Here is a 22,460-nt window from a genome sequence, read left to right on the forward strand (position 1 = left end):
TTAACGCTATCGCGTTAAAATCACCACGCGGCATGTACGCTGCAACAAAAAATTAGATCTGTCGTTTCTGAACGCCCTCTACAACGCAATGAAACGCACTTGGACTAAAGTAAATATTAAAATTTTGCATAAGTGATTTTAGTCAAAGAACCAAATAAATGGAATATAAAAACAACTTAAAGGAGTGTCACATGACGGCTAACCATATGCTGTTGGTTTCATTCAGCTGCGACTAACAACTTTTACTAAATCATTGGTTCAAGGTACGTGGAACACCCTGTACGTAAGGTGTCCTAGCTGATGTTATTCAAGCTGTTCAACGAAAAAAAATATTAACAAAAAACGCTGAAGAAGATACGATCTCAAGACCCACGGTATTCGATAGTCAGACCTGTGACAACCGAACTCCGTAGATATTATAATTATACCTCTAATCTTTCTTTTCGTTGAACAGCGTACCAAACGTCAGCTGGGAAACAAGGTATAACCCTAACGTATTTTCTTCCTTCTTTTGTTTTTTTTTCTTTTCCGGCTCTATTACTCCGAAGGTAGTTTGCAACCGATCCCTTCACACGCAATACAACCATGTAGGCGGCTACAATCATGACAGCAGCATATATGCAAACTTAAATGTGCGTTCATACCACTTCACCAGACTACAAGAACTAAATTTGATCAAAGAATAGAATGCGTAAACACTGTCAGCAAGGCCTCGAACTTTACGCACCGTCCGAATACTTACCACGAACGAGGGAGTAAATCCGTAAAAGTGGGATTCTTTACTCATAATAATTTAATACACACACAACTATTCGGAACATGTAATTCATTTCAAAAACGCCGGTCCTTCACAAGTGTCCTCGCATCACAGCCTGAGAATTCTGCAGTAGTCAGTCACCGACGAATCGTGCCGACTTACCTTGCACTTTCTGAAACATTATGGAGTAATAAGACAAGCAGAAAGGCAGTACATCCCATATTTCGAGGCGAGGTCGCTGCAAATCTCGCGGGCCACGTGCACACTCGCCTTCATCATTCTTGCAATCGCGTAACTTCTCTACGAGGCCACAGAGTGACCCCTTGTCGTCCACCCGCTCCACTTTCTTGTTGCGTCATGCTATACAGCACCCAGTCAGCGCACCGCCGTTCACGACTGTGCATGCACACAGTTGCTCACTACTACCTCGCACTCCCAACTTCGGCCTATGTTATAAGAGGACTGGCGCACTCACACCACCGCCGCGGAAGGCTCTGTACGCGGGTCAAACACATTTGATTTGGTCGTAGAGCAGCAGTTGTGAGGACTTCCCTCGCCGTCTCCATACACGCCTGGAATGAAGGGACGACCAAAGTTGATACGAAGCAATCAGTAGCTCCTTTCTTCCTGCCAATGCTGCGGACGAGGTTGCGGCGTTCGGCGCTCTTCGCCTTCCAGAAGGCACGAACGTCGGGGGAACGGAGCACGAAACGAGGAACTCGCGCGCGGCAAGAACCCCGATGATCCCGGAGCGTGGAGAAGGCGACTTTGCTTCCGCGGTTGCTATGACGTCGCCTGCCATTTGCTCCAGCTGCTCCGCCGCCACTTTGGTCAGAAAGGCACGTGACTTCCACCGCTGTGATCGCCCGCGCAGCAGTTGCGGCTTTCTGCCACGGGGTGCCGCCAGCCGGCAGTGTTGACGTCGGCTGTTACGTAGGCGCCCGCCTTCATTTTCTCCCTCCTTTCTACCCTTGACTTCGTCTCCAAAAAATGGATGGGGATAGCGCTAGGCGAGAGGGGGTTTAAAAGGAGAAGGAACCAGGCGCCAAATCTGGTTTGGCACTCGAACATATCGAAATGTGATGTCATGAACCAGTAAAACTGCTTCTCCGTGGAACTCGTATCATGTAAAGAAATCAAGGCTGAGCTTTTAGGTGAGGCGCCTATGCAGAGCTACCCCCCATGATGCCACCAAAGTAAGAAAATAAGCCAGTCATTCAGGGAGTGAACTGAGCATGCTGGGTTGGGCAACAGTAGAAATATCCGCTTGTTTTCGTGCAGGAGGCGCGCCTTGACAGTTTGAGAGGCTGGTCAATGAGTTTTTGAAGCGATGTTATAGCCTCCATGGTGTTGCTTTTCCTTTAAATAGACGTAGGGCTCAGCCGTTACTTGTGGTTAAGTTAGTCCTGGGCAACACTCTTCACCAACACAATTTTTCGTGTTATGTGCGTCAAGATTTCGATGTGTACAAACTATTGACACTTAGATTTTGCTCTGAACTTAAAATTCCGGAAGGGAGAGTTTCTTCATTTCATCGTTAGGTTAAGCTTCAGAGATTGCAATAAATATCTTACTAGTGAAATGGGCATTTACTGCAGAGCATGGTGGATATTTTCTGCTCTTGTCCCTACTGAGGCCTCTCGCCGGCACCTCCGAACGCGCCAAGCCCGAAACGCGCAGCTTTCCAACTTCACTCTCCTCATTCCTGCACGCACAAACGCACGCACGCACGCACGCACACACGCACGCACACACACACACGCACGCACGCACGCACGCACGCACGCACACACACACACACACACACACGCACACACACGCACACACACACGCACGCACACACACACAAGCACACACACACACACAAGCACACACGCACACGCACACACACACAAGCACACACACACACGCACACGCACACGCACACACACACAAGCACACACACACACCACACACGCGCGCGCGCAAGCACGTGCCTGTGAACAGGGCAACACACGTAGCGTCGACGATGACTACCACGATGTGGATGCTGAAAAAAAAAAACTCAGTGACGTACCCTGATTCTAAGAGCGACTAACTGCTGGGCCCACTTGTATGCTCTCCCACTTAAGCGTACCGAAATAGCGACCTGATATGAACAATGCGATCAACAAACGTGATGAAAGTTAATCCAATATTTCCTAGCAGAGGAACTTGTGTAACAATGTCGCGCGGCACACGTGCTTTAGATGAAAGAAAAACTGTCCATAATATTGCGCGCAGTACTATAGATGAGTGCACGTCATCGGTGCACGGGCGCAATAATTACGAAGTGAGGAGAATACATGACTTCAATATATTATTAAATAAAGATTAGCAGGCTCAAATTGTAACGGACCACATTTACCTTGTTCCTCAAGCGTCGTCTTCCTTAGAGGAGCGCCACTTCCGTGTGTCGCCGAACACCCACGTCCTCTTGGCCCATCGCTACGTTCATTCCCAGCCCTTATGAATAACATGCTGACGTATTGCTTGCTAAATTCACGAATACTCACCTTAGCTTAATGTTCAGTGGGATGCTGCAGTAGAATACCTACAGCTGCAGCTAAGGTTGTGTTGCATTGCGAAAGAGATTGCTGTTTGTTTTTGTTTTGTTTTTTAATTTTCATCCACAAAATAAGAAGCGCACGTCTGTAGGAGCAAGGAGTCTCTCCTGTACCAATGCATACACTCAAAAATGTCATTTTAGCATTACAAGCAAAGTACTGGGTTCGGTGTGCAAAAATATCACTTCTCGTCTCGTCGATGAAAATACCATATTAATATATTAAGCCTAAGCTTATCCTTATATTTATGAACCTTTCTAAACATTACTTACCACGTAGTGATGTCCATGATACTTGTCTATTATTATAATATTTCCTTGCTAAAGGCAATGCTGAACTCTATTTGCTCTTTCGATATGTCTCTCTCCATAGATCAGATAAAACCACGACTGTTCAAGCTCCCGAGGCTTAAATTCACTAGAAAAAAATTCACATCGCAGTAACCGCAGGCGGTACTCCAGCGCCCAGAAGAAGCTGATTCGGATTGCAAATTGGTGACGATGCGTTTTCAACAGTGCCGTGTTCTCTTGCTTGTCCCTGTCTTAAGTGGAGCTGTTGAAGACGACCCGGAGGAAAACACACGACAGCCACACATTTCCCGCACCCGACCATTTTATTGCCCAAAGATTTGCTGTCGCACTTTACGTCGACACCAGCAAGACGCTGCGGGATCAAGTGTCAGGCGGCCACTAGTGCGAAGAACAACTCTCTTTATTCACACACTCAGCGCATGCGTTATGTGCTCGCATGTCATTGGGTGAGCGTCGAAAGGTGTAACATGTCTTCCCGCCATACATACCCTATGTACCGTGCGTGAGCATAAAGGTGTACGCTTTCTCTTTTATTTACAATATTTATAAGAGCAGCTGTCCCCGTGGCGCAAGAAGTAAGTGATCCGTATAATCAAGAAAATATAGATCTTAAACTCCGGTATTGTTTCGTAAAACATTAGAGGTGTGCTTAAAGTACGCACCTAATGGTACTGCTTTTGCTTGCCCCATTTGCACAGGCTGCATCGTCAGGTGGGTTCCACTGTGTGATATAAAAGAGCGTCTTCAGGGAACGAAAGCTTCTATCAATTACCTGCCGCAGTCACTAATAAAGGCGCGTGGTTTGTTTGAAATGTAGTGCTTGATTGTTCACCATCTTGTCATATTACACGCCAGAAAGAATAACCCTCGGTTTAGCGGTGGTACATAATATTGAGATCCTTCTCACAGCGTCACAAAGCTATTGCAAAACTGCATTGAGCTCGAGTAAATGACCGCTCCGGAACTGGAAATATATTTGCTGTAGATTACAAAGTGACCACTAAGCTCCACGAGACTAGGGATCTAGAAACAAGAACATGTATATTGGTGGCGATTCGAATTGATGGCGAGTCAGAACAAGCGGCGAATAGCCATAGCGGAATCCCGCAAGGTGGAGGTAAGTCCATGACAGAGAACCTGTCATCCACCCGTCGAAGCTACAAAGCTACGAGCTTCCTTTGTACTTCGTGCTGCGGTCGGGTGATCGAACAATTTTTCGTTTCAGCATGAAAAAATTGAGGAGAAGAGACACTGACGAGTAGCTGAGGAAACGTTAAATAACGACAGGTGAAACAAACTTGAAATTGAAGCGACGGGGAGGTAAAGTGTCGTCAGCCGGTATGATTTCGTGAACATCGCAGCTCTACGTTCTAATATGATGACTAGGTGGGAAGTTTCAAATCAGTGCTTTAAGAAGACGACGTTGTGGATATGTGTCAACAAAAGGGTCTAAAGTTCCTCTCAAGGTGGTTATGAATCGAGATATGAGTCAGTTCACGAATGTCGGAACTGTAACAAGCCGTGACTAGTCGGGTGTACTATCCGAAGCATACTTTACGTTTATCGTAATTTGAAAGCGTCTTTCCGTACGCCAATTTTCCTGGAGCGACTAAATATTGGCCATAGAGGAAAAGCGACAAATAGAACAAGGACACTGTAGAGGCGATTCTCGTGAAGAAAACAAACAGGACAACAGAAGCGCGGGGTTAACAGCATGTCTAGTGAATGTCTAGTGCCATACAAAATGCGGATCATTTATGCAATAAGGAATGTATCTCGAAACGTGTTGTTTGAGAGAGAGAGAGTGCGCGAAATTTTTTATCTCTATTTTATAAATGTAACCTTGCTTTTTTAATTACTGAACATTTGCTTTACAATTTCTTTTCCAATTATTTCAAAGCTGTACATGTTACTAAGGCCGAACCACCACATTTTATTGCCTCAGACGGTGCCCGGAAAATTATGATTAAATGAACAGAAAGTCATACTAGCTCATTGTGATTCATCTTCAAAATGTTTCCAGTGCGAAGAGCGCAAGTACAACGCACAAGCACAAACTGAAAAATTGTGTCCGACAGCTGTTCCGTATCGCCTTTTATGATCAAAAGCAACTTCCAAACCAGCGCAACTCGGGACAGAGACACTGTCAGTGCAATCTCGAGGCTCTAAATGATCGCACGTGTTCAAGGTCATTTCATTCGCCAACACAGCTGCACCGCTGCTGCCGCTCACACTGCTCCGGACCCCTGAAGATTCTCTCCACACATTCGTTCGTTTCTCCACACAGCCACCCCCTATTCTCCCTCCTTCAACTGACACGCTTGTCTACATAGCCACCATAACACGAGTTTAGCCCACAAGCGCAACTCACTTGTGAAATGTGTTCTTTGCGCATACAGGCAGCCAACAGACAACAGTTCATCTTGCACCATGTCGTCTACTGAAGCCAAGTCATGAGTGCGATGAAAGACAGGCTCCCTTTAACCGGAATAGGCACAGCAACCTCGCGTATAGACCACGCGTTCGTACCCGAGCTCCAGAAGGGTCGCTGCGGTGCAGCTGAGTTATTTCTCTTTCTAACAACATACGACCACCACTGCGTCAGTTGTGTGGGTTTTCTTTTTCCGAGTTGAACCCTGTCTGCCGGAAGCCTTTAGAAAGTTGGAACCCTTCTGACGTGGCAGCCCGTAGTTCTAAGCTCGCGGTCTCAAAACAGAGCCTCCTCGGGAAAAAAAATTGTGGGAGGCGGCTTGTGCGGTGAAGTCGCGAGGGACTTGTAAGAAGGTGCAGGGCGCAGGACGCCGAAGCAGCCGGTGCATCTGATGGTATAGTGGAGATTGTCTTTGAGGTGACTCTTCAATCCTTCGCTTTCTAATTCAAGTACACTGCGGAGCTTCGTCGTGGAGCAACGATCAAAGCAGTTGGCGCGCGTACTAGCGCGGTCTGTCTAGGCCTTGCGTTGAGTCCATGTCGCATGTCCGAGGCGTGAGAGTTTGTTTTTTCTTTCTTTTTTCGTGGTCGCACCACGCAGGACACTAGAGAGCCACAGGTAAGCGGTATCACAAATGCGTCCTTGTCGACACCGCAGCAACCTGCACCACTGGGACCGGGAGCAGTTGTACGGCGAATGCGACCAACAGTAGCAGCACGGCTGCCGGCGCTGACAGAGTGGTTGAGGCGTCCCGCACTGTAAAGTACAAACATATGAATGATAGAGCGCCCTTTGGTGAATATAGGAGAGGTCTGCCAGGCGGCGTGCGTAGTACGCTATTTCAGACGGTTATTATGAAGAACAAAATATATGCACAGTGCACGTCACATTGTATACAACATACGCTAAAAACAACCCGCCGTGGTTGCTCAGTGGCTATGGTGTTGGGCTGCTGAGCGCGAGGTCGCGGGATCGAATCCCGGCCACGGCGGCCGCATTTCGATGGGGGCGAAATGCGAAAACACCCGTGTGCTTAGATTTAGGTGCACGTTAAAGAACCCCAGGTGGTCAAAATTTCCGGAGTCCTCCACTACGGCGTCCCTCATAATCAGAAAGTGGTTTTGGCACGTAAAACCCCAAAATATTAATTATTATTACGCTAAAAACACATTAGAACACACTACTCACTGAGACCACTGTCACTGACACAACTGAATGAAGTAGACAAGGCCAGGAATCTATGACGTTTATTGAGATGTAGATGGTTTGACGAAATCCCGCATTATCGTTGGCTACGTCACACCTAAAAAAAAAGAACCCGAAGACACCTTGCTAGACACACGGCTGAGGCGAATTACTAATCGTGACCCTTTATGTACACAGCACACAAAGTTGAGAAAACGTTGTGCGCGTGTTCTTCCTTAGAAAGCTTCCTGTCAGTCATCGCGTCACATTTTTCTAGCCCTGTACTCAAGATGTCGCTAATACATTAACCACAATAAAAAGTAAGATTATAACATTTAAAAATGAGTTGACAGAAGTATTTTGCTTTAGGCTTGCCTTGGGGCTAGTTGAATATAGAACGCAAGCCTTAACCAATGTAAGTTCGAGAGCGTTTCATCGTTTGCGCTCGTGTTCACGTTTTGTGTAGAAGTCTTAACTTCTGCAGCGCTGTTTTCCAATTATGAAGTCCTAAGAGCCTAAAGCAAGACACTCGTCATTTATGCCTAAATTTGATTTTAACGTAAATAATCTGGAACTGAAGTGTAATAACCTGCATTTTTTGTTGTTGTTGTTGCCATTGTACTCTCTGATATCTTCTGTACTGGCGCATATTTATTATCAGGCTCGTTTTTCTGTGCTCTTTCTGTTCTCTCAGAAAGACGTCATTATTATAGTTTCCGTTCTTAAAGAGAATAAAGAACCACTTCATGTACAATACAAGTTCGCCATGGCGTCCACCAGGTGTGTGATCTTACCGGCATAGCTTATATGTAAAAACGGCGAAAAAAATTGGAATTGTTCAGTGCGCACGCTTTGTTTTACGGATGCTACGATAAAAAATCGGCAGTGGTCATAGCACAGACGATAATATTTTATGCCTAAACAGGAGGATGTTTTGATGTAAGCAAGCTTCATAAAGCCTTTTCGCAATTCACAATTAGTGTTTACAGCTTCACGGCGTTGGCGTGTGAAATTTTTGTTTCGTTTTCCATCTTGTTGCCAACAGACCATCTGTCTGAACGTACCGTTGTCGACCTATGGTACAAAAGTGAAGTGTGATTGCTAGTCGTACCTCGCACCCGGTTAGCATTGCACTGTTCAGTGTAGCGCTGATCGTGAAGCTCAGTGCTGCGTGGAGACTTTCATCGATGTTATTGAAGATGGATGTGTCTCTCATTTGAAAGACCAAAAACAAGAAAGGGGCTGACAGATGGGGTGGCACACTGTGATATAAAGTTTGTGAACAGGGATGAAGTGCCTCAGACAGGCTGGCCAGTACTGCCTCAGACAGGCTGGCCAACGTTTCGATAGGAGGACCTATCTTCGTCAAAGGCGGCCTCGTCATCCTCGGCGTGTTAGTTTTAAAGGGTTAGTGCAGTGACGTCACGTGCGGGTGTTGTCGCTGGCGGCTGGTTTTAAAGAGAGAGATTACAAGAGGGAACAGGCGCTGTCGTCCGACGTCTGTGAGCCTCATTCTCAAGACGACGGGACAAGAGCGTGAGAGTGGGCACGCGGGGAGAAAAGAAATAGAAGCAGAAAAAAAAGCGAAAAAAAGGGAAAAAAAAGGGGGGGGAGCCAAGGCGGCACCAAGACACAAAAAGGGGGGGGAGTGAAAGAAAAAGAAAGAGAAAAATGAAATCTTTAAGAAATACGGGGCCTTGGGAGCGTGTTGGGGATGCGAAAGGTTAGGAGGTATTCAGGGGGAGTCGTTGGCGGCATGTTTTTGAGGCATTAGAAGGGCCGGTCAAGCGGTCTGTGCGCGAGGCGCGAGTAACACAAGAGACAGAAAAGGAGAAAACCCAGACACACACACACACACACACACAAAAAAAAGCATGAGTTGAAAGTGACTTGAGTAGCATAGTAGTAATAGGTCGAGTAATTTTGAAATAGTTAAGGTGGCGATGAGGAGTCTGTGGTGCAATGTATGGGGTGACTGAAAGGCAGCGGCATGGTCTTTCAAGGGGCACTGCCCCACGCGCTTAACGTAGGTGTCGTTACGGCGGCATCCAGAAGGCGATATTCTGGGTTGAGGCGCCGAAGAAGGCATATTGACTTCGGAATGTGTTGTCGAGGTGGTTTCAAGAAAAAAAAAAGATTAAAAAAAGGGGGGGAGGGGGAAGGGGGGGGGCGAAATCGGTATAACAAACGGGAGGGTGACGCGGGCAGAAGCGAGTGGGGGCAAGTGTACATGGAAGAAGGGGATCGTACAGTTGGTATAGACGTAAAAACCTGAATGAGTACATTAAATTGAGTAGTAGGCAGAAAAATTTTTTTTTTCTTTTCTCGAAATGGAAGAGTAGGTGAGGTTAAGAATTAAAGTTGGCTGGTGGCCTAATGTGTTTTGTGTATTGGTTGATGATATGAGAGCTTCAGATTGTCTGAGGCACTTCATCCCTGTTCACAAACTTTATATCATTTGAAAGAGGAAATTTGTTCTTTACTGGTTCAATGTTCGCCATCTAGCGCAGAAGCAATATCGAGTACCCACAAGCTGAACACTCCATAACATCCACGCAAACGCCAGCCATTTGTCATTCACTCTTCTCACACGCTGATCTGTGCTTATCATGGTCTAAACTTGTACGCTATCTCACTGTTTTCTACCAGCTTCGCTGACCGCCTTTCGTCCTTTCATTTTGGCGAGGTTCACCTTGGCCTACCCCAGTGTAGGGCAGCCAACCAGTCTCTTGACTGGATAACATCACTGCCTTCCATATATCCTCTCTCTCTTTCTCTCTCTCTCCTTGGCCTAGCCACACTTCTCAATAAATTATGGTAATGCTGTTCACATTGTTTCCGCATACTTTGTTTCCGGGGCAGCGAATACAACCCCCACAACTGTTTTAAGTCAGCCGGCACATCCAGCCCGTATGAAATCATGTGACCATCAGATGACAAATGAGGATGCGTTGCCTAAGGCAACAGGGGCTGTGGAGCGAATAACCGAAGTTCTTTGATTTCATAGCACGACAAAACGACTAAGCTATGGTGGAAGGGCTCAACTTGTGCAACGTTTCAGCTTGATTTCTTCCTTCTCCAATCCGCAGCGATGAATGGTTATTTCATTGTTATTTTCAATTGCTTCTAAAACATTTTGTCGGCTCAACCTGCACATTGAAAGTTTTCCAGGCCTCATTTATTAACCACGCCCACTTAACACAGACACCGTAGTGTTTTTCCTATATTCCGGAAAACCATCTTTGAGACCACGGTTTTAATCTTTCACAGGAATCTGCCGTTCGTCTTCCAGTGATATTTACGGGGCAGTGAAATTGAAAAGATTTCGAAAATTTGTATTCGTATTTTGCATCTACCTCAAAGTACCGCCAGTTCCAGTGTCCTTTCTGCACGGCATTGATTCCATAAGTGTTTTTTTCTTCTCCTATTCTTAAGCATTTTACTCGTAGTAAACGTCCATAGTGCTCCTCTCGGCTTCAAGCCGGACTTTCTTGGCACATTTATTCATGGTAACTGCCGCGTTCCTGTGCCAGTTCTTATGCCAAGTTTCCTAATGGCACCAACACACCAACACCTTTTTAATTTTTCTTCTGTGATGCATGAAACACGTATCGCATCCTTGCAAAACTTCGTTTGCGTCTAACTGTTAGTCCTCTTTCACGGTTTGCCCCCGACGGTGGCTCTGTACACACTTTCTGCGGACGCTTTCTTCTTTACGCTTATAAACAGGCGTAGTTTTCTTAAGGGCTTTTCTATGAAACGCAACACGTTAAATCTATAACGTGAAAGTGAACGCAGAACAATACGGCAGCTGCAATAATAAGAAAATAAAGGAACGCGCGGGTATATGAATCCGTATTCATATAAGCATCACGCAATTTGTTGCCGCATCTGGTGGCTGCATGACGCAACAGAATGAGCTGGTTTTCAGAGATGATGGCCGCACAAAATAAACTATAAGAGAGGGACAGTGAATAAACAAGCCTAAATGACATGCGTATAATTCGCTTTCCTCTTTTACTGACTTAATAAGCGTAAACGCTCGATCGTTGAACGAAAGTATTTTCTCTTTAGTGAAGGTGGACTTGGCGCAGATCACCGTAAGTTATCATGTGGTCTTGTGGTCTTTTCTATCAGCGCACAATACGAGATGCGTACTTGCTTGACTACCATACCTGTCCCGACTATCAAAAGCAATCGGAAAACCATAACTACGTGCGTCCCAAACAACTTGGTTCGCGTGATTTGGGTCAACTTGAACGTGTATTGAAGAAACGCGGTGGGACGACGACCAAAAGATTCACGACAGGACTATCGCTGATTGTCAGCAGAATTTAAATAGGAAAAAGATCACCCATTTATAACCATGCGGAAAACCGAACTCATATGAACATGACTATAAATGGCTGGTGCTTTTTTCCAAACAAGTTTATTTGACAGCGAGCGCTAGTCTTGCTCTGCATGTCTTTCTCCTCGTCCCAGCGCGCTGCTTCAGTGTCTCTTTACGGGCACCTATAGTGCACCGCAAATGCTAATGCATTTGAATGTATCCATCCAAACGGAAGCTACAAGAGTACATGTAGTGGAACATTAAGGTATTGGAGTGCTCTTGGGAAAAACTCCAAGCTCTGAAAGAAAAAAAAAAGTATTGTGGTTCCTGTGAGCTTGTGAGAAATAAATCCATCGACTTCACGTTATGACACCCCATTGCCAGCCAGTAGTTAAAACTTGCCAGCGCGCAGTTCAAAGCCGAATTAGCAGTGCATATGGTTCAGGCGTAACAAGAGCGTAGAGAAGCTTTGCAATGGCTGAATACCTATGGCGCTGTGTCACCGAGCAAAAAGCTCTGGGGTTGAATTCGCTACTGCCACTTCAGCCATTCTATGCGTGCGTAATGCAAAACATTCGTGTACAGTAATTTAACTATTTGTTGACAAAACCCCCGTATTAAAATTTATGCTTGAACGGTGTCCATCAGAGCCCACTACTCAGGAATTAAAAGGATCACAAACATCAGTTTAAGACCAACGGGTTCATATTAGGCTTACAAATATGAATGAACGTTGCAGTTTCGAAAGACGTGAAAAAAAAAGAAACTGCGAGCTTGTGACTCAAAGCTGACTAAATGAGAAAGAGAGAGAGATAGAGAGAGAGATCAGGAAGGCAGGGATGTTAACCAGTCAAGGGTCTGGTTGGCTACCCTACGCGGGGAGAAGGGGGGAAGGGCAAGAAAGAGAATGGAGAAAGAGAGAGGGTATAGAGACGACAAATGCCGTAAAAAGAGAAGGAAGCCGAAGTCCGTGCCTCGGCTCGTGTTCTCGCTGATGTGGAGTCCGGACTTCTGGTGGCGGCCTCCGGAGGACGAGGAAGACCCGAACACGAGCTCCTCGTTGCTCATCGTGTAGACTCTGGAGATGGTGGCGGTGCACTTGAGCTTCATGTTGCCGCCCCGGAAGTGGTCCTCGGTGAGCACGAAGCGCAGGCCGAGCGAGGCCGTCTCCAGGCCGTCGGCGTGCAGCGTGGTCGAGTACTCGGTGGTGCCGTCGGCGCCGGCCACGGCCACGTCGTTCACGTACCAGCGCAGCGTGGCGGCGGGCTTCGACTTGGCCGAGGTGCAGTTGACGCTCACGGTGTCGCCGATGCGGTACTGCGCCTGGCCCCCCGTGATGCGCGGGCCCTCGGTCGGAAGTACTGCGCACGCAGCGGCGACAGCGCGCGTTACACTGCGGGACGCTCGCCAATGAACCAGAATGAACTATAGCTCGGACTTTAACAGGGTTTTCTTTGTCTACACAATCGCTTACTGATTTGAAGTAAAACGTTTCGGTGTTGGCATGAAGAATAGAAAGCTGCACTTTCTTTTCATTGGCATGCGCGCTAGTATGTGAGGATGTTACAGATTGTCTTTTTTCTTTCTTCTATTCCTGTTGCTTTTTGCGCAGAGTTGCTCAAAACTTCTCAGTTTAAGCCTAATGTTCCTACGGAGAGTATTGCACTTTCTTTGCCGATAAACAATTGACTCTCCATTCCAGCAGCAGCTGACGAAATCCTTGATGACACTGCCATATGGTGCGGGAAGTTGAGGCGGTGGTGTCGACACCTGTGTTTCATTTATTTTGTTCTCTTTTGTTTTGCTGCATTTGTCGCTGACCGAGCTTGCCCTAACTGCAACAATAGGCTCTTTGTCATCGCAGATGCACAATTTACGAAGAAATTATCGCTTTTACAGCTTCTACTTGCTGTTTATTTGGGGTACCCTTCTTTTGTCAACGCAATGCAACAGCATTAGTTGATGCTCTTATTTGAGTGAGTTTGACGCAGAATCCGAATAATGTGAGTATAAAGGAGGACGGCAGTAAACTTAACAGTTAATCTTCCTTAAAGAAGCAAGAAAGAGAGCGCAAGTGGACTACGTTTTTGTTACCGAGCAATGCGCGCAATAAAGGTTCTAGGCATAATCATGGTACGCTAACACTCCGTAATAGGAAATTTCGTTGTAGCGCAATCATTCACAACCGTCATAGCAAGTGCAGTACATAGTACCGAACGCAAGAGGTGGGTGGCATTGTGTGTACTACCTGCGTTTTACGAAACCGATCAGACGGCCACTGTGCGTATCGCGTCAAGGTTCCTAATACAGAATGTAAGCATAGAGCAATTGCTCAATTACGTTCTTGTGCGTTGCTAGGCAGACCGCGTATTTCTGCGGCTCCTAACGTTGTGGCTACTGTAAACCATACAGCAGGCAAATCTTTGGTGCAGCTGGGCTCTGCTAGAAAAATGTTTTCACATCCCACGATCGTCCCACTGGTTGTCAGCATAGAATGGTGCTAGTTTAACTAAATGACATCACCTCTGCCGAGTCGCTCTTTTTTCCGTCGTTAAACGTTAACGAGCATCTGAAGCAAACACTTTGTTCTAACAGATTCAGGATGGCGCTCTTGTTATAGCCCACAGAACACGTGATATTCTTCCTCCAGCTTTCGGTGAAACTGTTTGGAAGAAAATATTTACAGGTTCATTTTGCTTCTTGGTGTAAACTTTAGTCACAGGTTGATTGAGTGGGAGTATATTTTACTGCGACAGCAGGTCTGAGCCAAAAACTGAGATGTCTATCATCTGAACTGAAATAAATAAAGAACTGAAATAACGGTCTATCAGTTATTTCTGCACGCTACGCCTGCGGCTGTAGTCATCAGGCCACTCCTTCATCCGCACCTTCGCCATATATAGATAATGCTGTCGAAACTTTGCCCGCAATCTGGGATTTGAACTCGGGTTCCTGCGACAATGTCTGAGTGGGAGCTGCACGCGCTTACCACAGCGAGGTAGCAATGCTAAAGCACCTGATAATTTAGGCGGGATCTTGCGCCGCACACGCTCTGAGAGTTATGGCATCCGTACAAGTACTTGGAAAGCCTCCACAAGCAAGCAGTGCCGTAGCCTACGAGAAGTAATCTCTGAATTTTGCTGATTTTTCTTGTTCAGTTTCTTTTTTTTTTTTGGAAGGCTTGTCTCGGTAGTAGATAACCTCGCTCACTTTTGTTTGATTCAATATATTTCCGCATCAGGTGCTAGATGAGATGCATTCATTTTTGTACTTACTCACCTCCCATTCATGGCACTGGAGCGTGCGCTATTGTATATGGTTGCATGCTTGCGTCTGTTCCACAGAGTGCATACAGCCTATGGCCAGCGCCACTTCGTCGCGGTAGCGCGTTCGGGCGCAGCAACACTAATCTACATTAGCTCTCTCGCATGGCCTTAGAAACAGTGTCCTAGCTTCTTCGAGCGAATACGCAAATTTACTTTCATTTCCTACTTATACGGCTTGCACATGCATAGCGCGTAATATTGTCCATAATATTGCCCGAGTGATATAAGATATTGCATTCGGGTCCACTTCCGCGTTGCGCTGATCCTGAGGTATTTGTTTCTAGATTCATTTTTTCACACTCCTGTGAACAACAATGTACATAACCCCTTTGTTAAGTTGTTATTGTAATTATGTTGTAAGGGTCAGCACAGTGCTTCACTCTGTGACGTCTTTCTGCAAATTTGTTGCCACACCTGGAACCGCAATTGAAATCGACAAAACTGACACTGAAACTGCATTGTCCAAAGCAGCAACAAACTGCAGGAACTTGCCTAGCACGGCCATGTCCTTCTGGCCGCCGACAGTGTCGAAGGAAGGAGCCTCCGCAGACACCTCGCACCGGTATGTACCGGCGCTGTGTAGGTTCACGTTACGCAGATAGACCGACGTCCGACCCGATCGTGCCAGCTGCGCCCAGAGAAAAGAAGACAGCCGCGATTAGGGTGAATATTCGAGCAATACACGAGCAAGTATGTTTGCGCGTGTCACGCCTGCATCCTGAGCGACAGTCGTATAGGCGAAGTGAGGACCATTCGGCGCAGCAGTAGATTAAGGCAAGGCTAGGCGGTCTGGAGCTAAAAAAACGTTGTATGCCATGCACTCCATAATTTACGAATATGGTCTCAGATTATTATGAAAGCAGGGGACGTATTGCCAGACAAATACTATTCACTGCCGCTCGTCGTAGTCCACATCCTGAGCTCACGCTGTGAACTAAAAGAAGACAAGGAATTCTTGAAATCTACGCAACAATCGTATTTTTACAGTCAGATTTTTTTTTTCAGGATCAGTTATTAGGCGATGTAGATACCTTTTCCTAGTCTACTACAATAAGCATGCTATTTCGACGAAATCGGATGCAGTTTAAAACCTTTTGTTACCTGATTAGTTGCATGAACACAGCCTCACATGGCACAGTGTGCCTCAGAAGCTCATGTGCAAAAAAAAAAAACGTCAGCTACTATAATGCTACATTGTAAATGATACTCAGGACACATAACACACACTTTGATGTTTAATTCTGATGTTAGCCACACTACAAACGAAACCTTCCCAATCGTATTTCGCTGGTAAGAATTTTTCTAGCCATTACTTGTAGGAGTAGTTGTGCGTACGTTTGATCAACTGGAAACTGAAAAGTCTACAAGTTAATGTCCCAGAGCAAAACGGAATGGTATTTTCCATATTCGCGTCACGACAGCAAAGTGAAAATAATTGTTTCTTCTTACACACAGTCTGACAGTGGAAACCTGTCTGCCATATAATAATTGAGTACGGCCTTTGTTTACCATGCGACTGCGAGTAGCCCGTATACCACGGAACAGCGGCAGCATCTTCTTTATTAACAGATTTTTAAAAAAGTAAAGATAGCTTTCAGTGCACGGACAGCATAGACATTTTCGTCGTTTGCGTGTTGCATTACAAAATGCAACACGCAAACGGACAACAAGGACAAGAAGCGACGACGACAAGCACTGACTTCCAACTGTTCGTTCTGTTTTATAAAATAAACATATGTGAGCACACACGTGTTTTCATGTGCCCGAAGAAAAGGTAGAAGTAACATAGCCATGATAACGTGTGGGCAGCCAAACGCGGATTATGGTTAAACCTAAGTAGCCGCACCATTCTCCACGTGTCCCAAAAAACGATGGTTCTTTTTGTGAAGCAGCTTCAACAGGCTCACTAACAGCGCCTTCTGCTTCAATAGCTCCTGCTTCGAATATTATTCTTCTTTGATCATTCACGTGCGTTCCATATACTCTGGCATCTTCAAAGAGGGGAGCCGCAGGGATGGCTTTTTAGCACTATATTGTTTGGATTGAAGACGCGCCTCCGTTTTTCATGATACGAGAGTAAGCGGTAGGTGCGCGTATTATCAAACTAGCATCGTATGTCAAGTCGGAGCTATTGCAAAAAGAAAAAAAAAACACGCTGTTAGTAAGCCTTCCGCTGCTCTTTCACAAAAAAATCCTGGTGTTTTTGGAACGCGTGGGAAGTGGTGCACCCTCTGAAGTTGAACCATAATCCTATGCATCAGGGCTGTTTTACTGGTTAACGAGGGTCTCGAATCCGGCAACATTGATGCTTTCAGGTAGCACGTGTGGGCTTATTGACCAGTTTCCTTTGCCCAAAAAAGGTCACGTACTCGTGACGCCTGCGGCAGAAAGGATGTTCCACGTCCGCCGCCAAGGTTTGTGAGTGGTGGCGCTGGCTAACACTCCCAGGATTAGTTCCAGTAGTAAAAACACAAATACCTCGGAAAGTGGATGGGAAAACGGCGCCGCGATAGCTCACTTGGTAAGAGCATCGGACGCGTAATGCGAAGACGTGCGATCGTTCTCCACCTGCGGCCTGTTGTTTTTCATCCGGTTTCATTTCCATTAACTTATGATTTCATTAATTCAGTTATTAAGTACAATTACCCCTGTGTAGTCTTTGCTATCTTTGTTTGTTGCCTTCTTATGATGTGATTAATAAAAGTTGGGCCCCTCGGTTCCCTTTCGTCTCGTTCAGACTTAACGATGGACACTTATGTACGTGCATGCGTGCATACTGTGAACTTTTCTCCTACTCATGTTTTAGCCCAATTCCTTCCCTGCCGCTAGTACACGGTAGGCAATAATGCTCAACCTGATTAGCCTCCTTGTCTTTTCCTTATCACTTTTCTCTCGCTTTCTTTCATTCACCCGAGCTACTATCTTTCCAAAACACTGTTTACGTATTCAATTGTGGTACTCTCGTAACGTGTGCGGTAACTACTACTGGTGCTACTGTCGTGTGTGTCCGCGTTGCTTTCGACTACCCCTCACCGGGAAACACTCGAAATATTTTCTTGGTCACTGCTGCGAACTTATTGGCGTGCCCCGACGGCACTGCGATGCAGCTATATGTGTGCAACGTTCGCGTGTGTCATACGCACGTCCACGTCGACGCCCGGCAGGGGCAGGAATTGTCCCGGTGGCCAGTCGTTAGGCACGAAGCGGTAGAACTCGACGTCGTTCTTGTACCACTTGACCGAGTAGAGCCGATCGCCGTTCAGCTCGTAGATGCAGCTCAGACCCACCGTCTCGCCCAGCGTGGTCGGGGACGGGATGTCCACGTTGACCAGCTTCACGGCGGACACCGTGGTCACGAAGCCTGCATGACGGGCGGAACGAAAATTCCCAAGGGTCAGCGTCCCCCACCCGTTTATATGGTGAATAGACATGACCAATACTGCACGCTGAACAAGCAGGCCTTTAAACTCGCCATGGTTGCTTAGTGGCTTTGGTGTTGCGCTGCTAAGCACGATGTCGCGGGATCGAAACCCGGCCATGGCGACCGCGTTTCGATGGGGGCGAAATGCAAAAACACTCGCGATTTAGGTGCATGTTAAAGAACCCCAGGTGGTCCGAATTGATCGGGAGTCTTCCCCTCTGGCGTGTCTCATAAATAGACTATGGTTTTGGCACCTAAAATCCCATAATATATACATATATATATATATATATATATATATATATATATATATATATATATATATATATATATATATATATATATATATATATATATATATATATATATATATATATATATATATATATATATATATATATTGATTGTAAGCGGACTTTTTCTGTTGCTATAACCTATAAGAAACACCCCCTTTCTTTACATCAGTGAATGGTAACTAATAGGTTGATACAATTGTATCCCTTCCATCTTTTTTTATTTTACTTTTAATGGACACGAAGGACCACTGGCTCAGCGAGATTCAACATAAGCTGTTGTTAGCATAAGCCACCTCTCTCAATATACAAGACTCCCACCAGAGGTGGTTATTCGAGGTGCTATATCGGACGCGTTACTGCTCGAAGAAGAGCCGCTGAACGTCATGCTTAGTTCTCTTATGTTATGCATGCCACTGAGCAAATCTACCATTAAAGCACATCGCATGGGTCCTAGAGCAAACAGTGCGACAGTGGGGCAGCGGGTATGCGGCAGCATACTTTCCCGAATTTTTCTCAGAGGCTTGGCACAAAGAAACGTTTCCATTAAACCATGATGTTTTATACAGTGCTGGTAATGTCAAGTTTATGAAGGGTCTTAGTGCAGCTTTTTTTCTGTACATGCATACGAAATTATGAATACACAGGGGCACTTGGAAAGGATGGGTACCTTTTGAATTGTGTTTTGCAACAAACAAGGCAGCGTCGCTTAAACATTTCTAGACAACAGGAGTATGAGGGCTTTATTCTCGGTATATCAGCAATCATTTTCTTTCCTTCCGAGAAAATAATCACCAACATTTCGGATATCAGTAAATATTTACTTAATGTTGTTGGTATCAAGAAGAGTATTATTTACATAAAGAAAAAAAATGAAATTATTCATGCACTGAAGTGATGGAAGATTAAAAACTTTTTTCCCCTCATACAGGAAAATGTTTTTCGCGAACGTTCTATACTGGCCCAGTTGGTTTACGTTCAACACAGCGAGCAGCGTAAACGACGGAACAACCCGCGTTCGTTTCACTTGACTCGTCATGCGACGCCATCCGATATATTTTACTTTTTTTTTATAAGAACTCGCATAGCAAAGTACTATTTTTCTTGGTTTCAAAGGTGCACAAAGGCGCTGATATGCTGCTTTACATTTCATTCTTTTATTTGTTTAACCAGATTGTGAATTTTCTGTCCTGCACGTTCAACAAACTTAGGGATTTCTGCCAGGAAAGCTGTTTTCCGTTTGGCCAACAGAGAAACGTGCCAGAGAATGTTCGACGTTGTCCGAGGAAGAATCCCCCTTCCATTATGGCGAAAGTCTTGATACGTCTCGTCGGTCAGCCGACCTTGATCGAAAAACGCGTCGAAGACGTGAAAGGTACCAAAAAGGCTACGAACCCTCGACCTTTGGTGGGAGTCCAACCGACTACCTTTGTGTTAATTAAGGCTACGAACGCTTGACCTCTGGTGGGAGTTCGAACCAATCATATTGGGTGTTAATAAAGGCGATGTTAATTGCGATACAGTTAAGGCACTCGAACTCACGACCATTGGTGTTAATGAATGGGAAGTTAATTCACGCACAGTTAATCGAGATGGAGTTAAGGCACTCCAACCCACGACCATTCGTCGTAGTCGAACTCTCGGCCTTTGGTGGGACTCGAGCCCTACACCTTTGGTGGCAGTTGAACCCACCACCTTTAGTGTTAATTAAGTGGTCCCTGCCAACCACCGGCAGCAGGCACGCGCCCGCGACCTCCCTGATCCATTCCGGCCGAGCCTCAGTGGTAATTAAGGCAAAGTTATTTAGGCACGTGCAATTAAGACATATAATTAAGGCACTCGAACCCACGACATCAGTCGGGAGTCGAACTCTCGACCTTTGGAATTAAGAGGGATGGCTAAGCCTAGTACACGAAGTGAATTAAGGTAAATGACCAAGCGAATTAAGAGGGATGCCTAAGCGAAGTAGACTAAGCGAATTAAGGGGGATGTGTACATCATGCGTCCATCTTTATTACATCGGCACTTGAGCTTTCGCGTTCATGTCGTCTTACGACTAACATAAGAGATCCTGTGATTTTTTTACGTTATTCGGCAAGACAGCACCAGCAGCAACGGACAGTAAATTCCTGGAGAGTTCGCAAACAAGGCTTCGCTTTGAAACAACATCCCCCCTGCGCTGGCGTGAAGCCGGCCCTCCAGCTACGCAAGGGATTCCTAGATGAAATAGTTCTCCCATCGGTCTTTGACCTTGGGACTCTATTTTGCATGAACGTCTTACCACGTTTACGTATGTATTTGTGGTTAAAAGCCGAGGACACCTAAGCGCTTTTCATAAGTTTCGACTGCAAAAGCATTTATGTCCAATTGAATGGCGCTGACCGGTTGTTCCAAGTCTTCCGCTGCGAGTAATTCACCGTAGAGGTACGCGCAGCCCGAGCCAGCAACCAGCAGCAGCATGCGGCACCAACGCCCGAGGCCACCGGCGTGGCTATGCCTATCGGGCGACGCGTCGCGGCGATGCCCTCGCCCCTCACGCAGCCCCTGGCGCGCTATCGCCCAGCAGGGGTGCGATCTTGTACGCGTTCCAAACTCGAACGGAGGCGGTCCGTTCTTTCCGTCGCGAAATTGGCGGTCCGTTCCATTGCGTTCGTCCGATAGCAGAAAACACGAAATGATTGACAGCAGATATCACTTCACAATTGACGTCATGGCGTTCGTCACCGTTCAAACTGACCAACTGTGTGCGGCTCGATAGAACGGACCACCTCCGTTCTATTTTGGAACGCGTACAAGTTCGCACCCCAGGTGTCCCCTTTCACCGTCGCTCTGTCACTCTGCTCCTGCGAGGAGCGCTCGTGCCGAGAGCGATAGTGACGTGGCGTCGCGGCGATGCCCTCTCCCCTCAAGCAACAGCTGGTGCGCTATTGCACAGAAGGCGTTCCCTTTCGCCCGCTCTGCTCAGTCCAGGCTCTGCTTGCGGCGTGGCGTTGCAGCCAATGGGAACTCCATCGAGGCGCGCTCGTGACCTGTGCCGTAGCCAATGGCAATGCGAGGTTAAGTGCCGTTTCGCTGTTACAGAGGACAGGCGCCGACCTTTTCGCTCAATGGGCCATTTGACGCTTTCGCACCAGTAAACATTGATTGACTTATTGTTAAACCTGCATGAGTTTTCTTATTATTAATATTATATGGTACTTCGGACGTGTTGTAGCCTCTATGTGGCGCCGGCTACTCCTTTTCACATAGAGATTAAAAATAATTGACTTTGTAGCTTCGTGCTACTGTTTGGTGGACAACAATATTTGCTTACAAAAGTGTATATATGCAGCTACAGCTTACACGTTAAAAGGTCTGCTCACTCAGTCTTCTGACTGAACGAACACGAACATGGTACAAAAAAATGATCCTGTTTTTTTTTTCTGTGGATAGTTTACATAGTCCTACAGAACGCACCGTGTAGCCAAGCGATGAGGATTCCCCGTGCGACGGCCTTAGCGCCCGTGGGCCTCTGGCAAGGGCCCGCCATGACATCAGATCGGCCTGGGCCTGGCGCCGGGTTCTTGCTCACTCTCCTTCATGCAGGGGCCTCTTCTCCTCCTCCTCCTCCCGCCACCCGTCACAAGATCAGATTCCACCTGCTGGAGAAAATAGGGAAAACAAAACTAAGGGCCACTCCTGAGTCTGGGGACAGCTTTGCGTTGTATGTCATTCCTGCCTTCACTAGTAGAGCTCTTAGCGTCTCCTTTAGCGATAATGTTACGAACACGCTTTGTTAATTGACACAGTATTGTTAAGGTCATAGCTCTCGTATTGTATCC

General features: G+C 46.3%; 2 protein-coding genes across 6 annotated transcripts in view; one reads left to right on the forward strand and one right to left on the reverse strand.

Annotated features, from left to right (window-relative positions):
• Window positions 1-22,460, forward strand: part of LOC139059120 (uncharacterized) — a 724,926-nt gene that overhangs the window by 65,489 nt on the left and 636,977 nt on the right. The gene's annotated exons all lie outside the window — the stretch shown is intronic.
• LOC139046708 (uncharacterized) overlaps window positions 3,952-22,460 on the reverse strand; it is a 208,386-nt gene continuing 189,877 nt past the window's right edge. For all 3 annotated transcript variants that reach the window (XM_070537037.1, XM_070537039.1, XM_070537038.1), the window contains exons 4-8: window positions 22,096-22,280; window positions 18,069-18,286; window positions 15,418-15,553; window positions 12,574-12,960; window positions 3,952-6,840 (exon numbers count right to left, since the gene is read on the reverse strand). In XM_070537037.1, coding sequence (XP_070393138.1) covers window positions 6,713-6,840; window positions 12,574-12,960; window positions 15,418-15,553; window positions 18,069-18,286; window positions 22,096-22,168 — 942 coding nt within the window. In that variant the 5' untranslated portion in view covers window positions 22,169-22,280 and the 3' untranslated portion in view covers window positions 3,952-6,712. The remainder of the gene's footprint in view (window positions 6,841-12,573; window positions 12,961-15,417; window positions 15,554-18,068; window positions 18,287-22,095; window positions 22,281-22,460) is intronic.

The sequence above is a fragment of the Dermacentor albipictus genome, chromosome 4 (genome assembly GCF_038994185.2).
Source record: "Dermacentor albipictus isolate Rhodes 1998 colony chromosome 4, USDA_Dalb.pri_finalv2, whole genome shotgun sequence".
NCBI lineage: Eukaryota > Metazoa > Arthropoda > Arachnida > Ixodida > Ixodidae > Dermacentor > Dermacentor albipictus.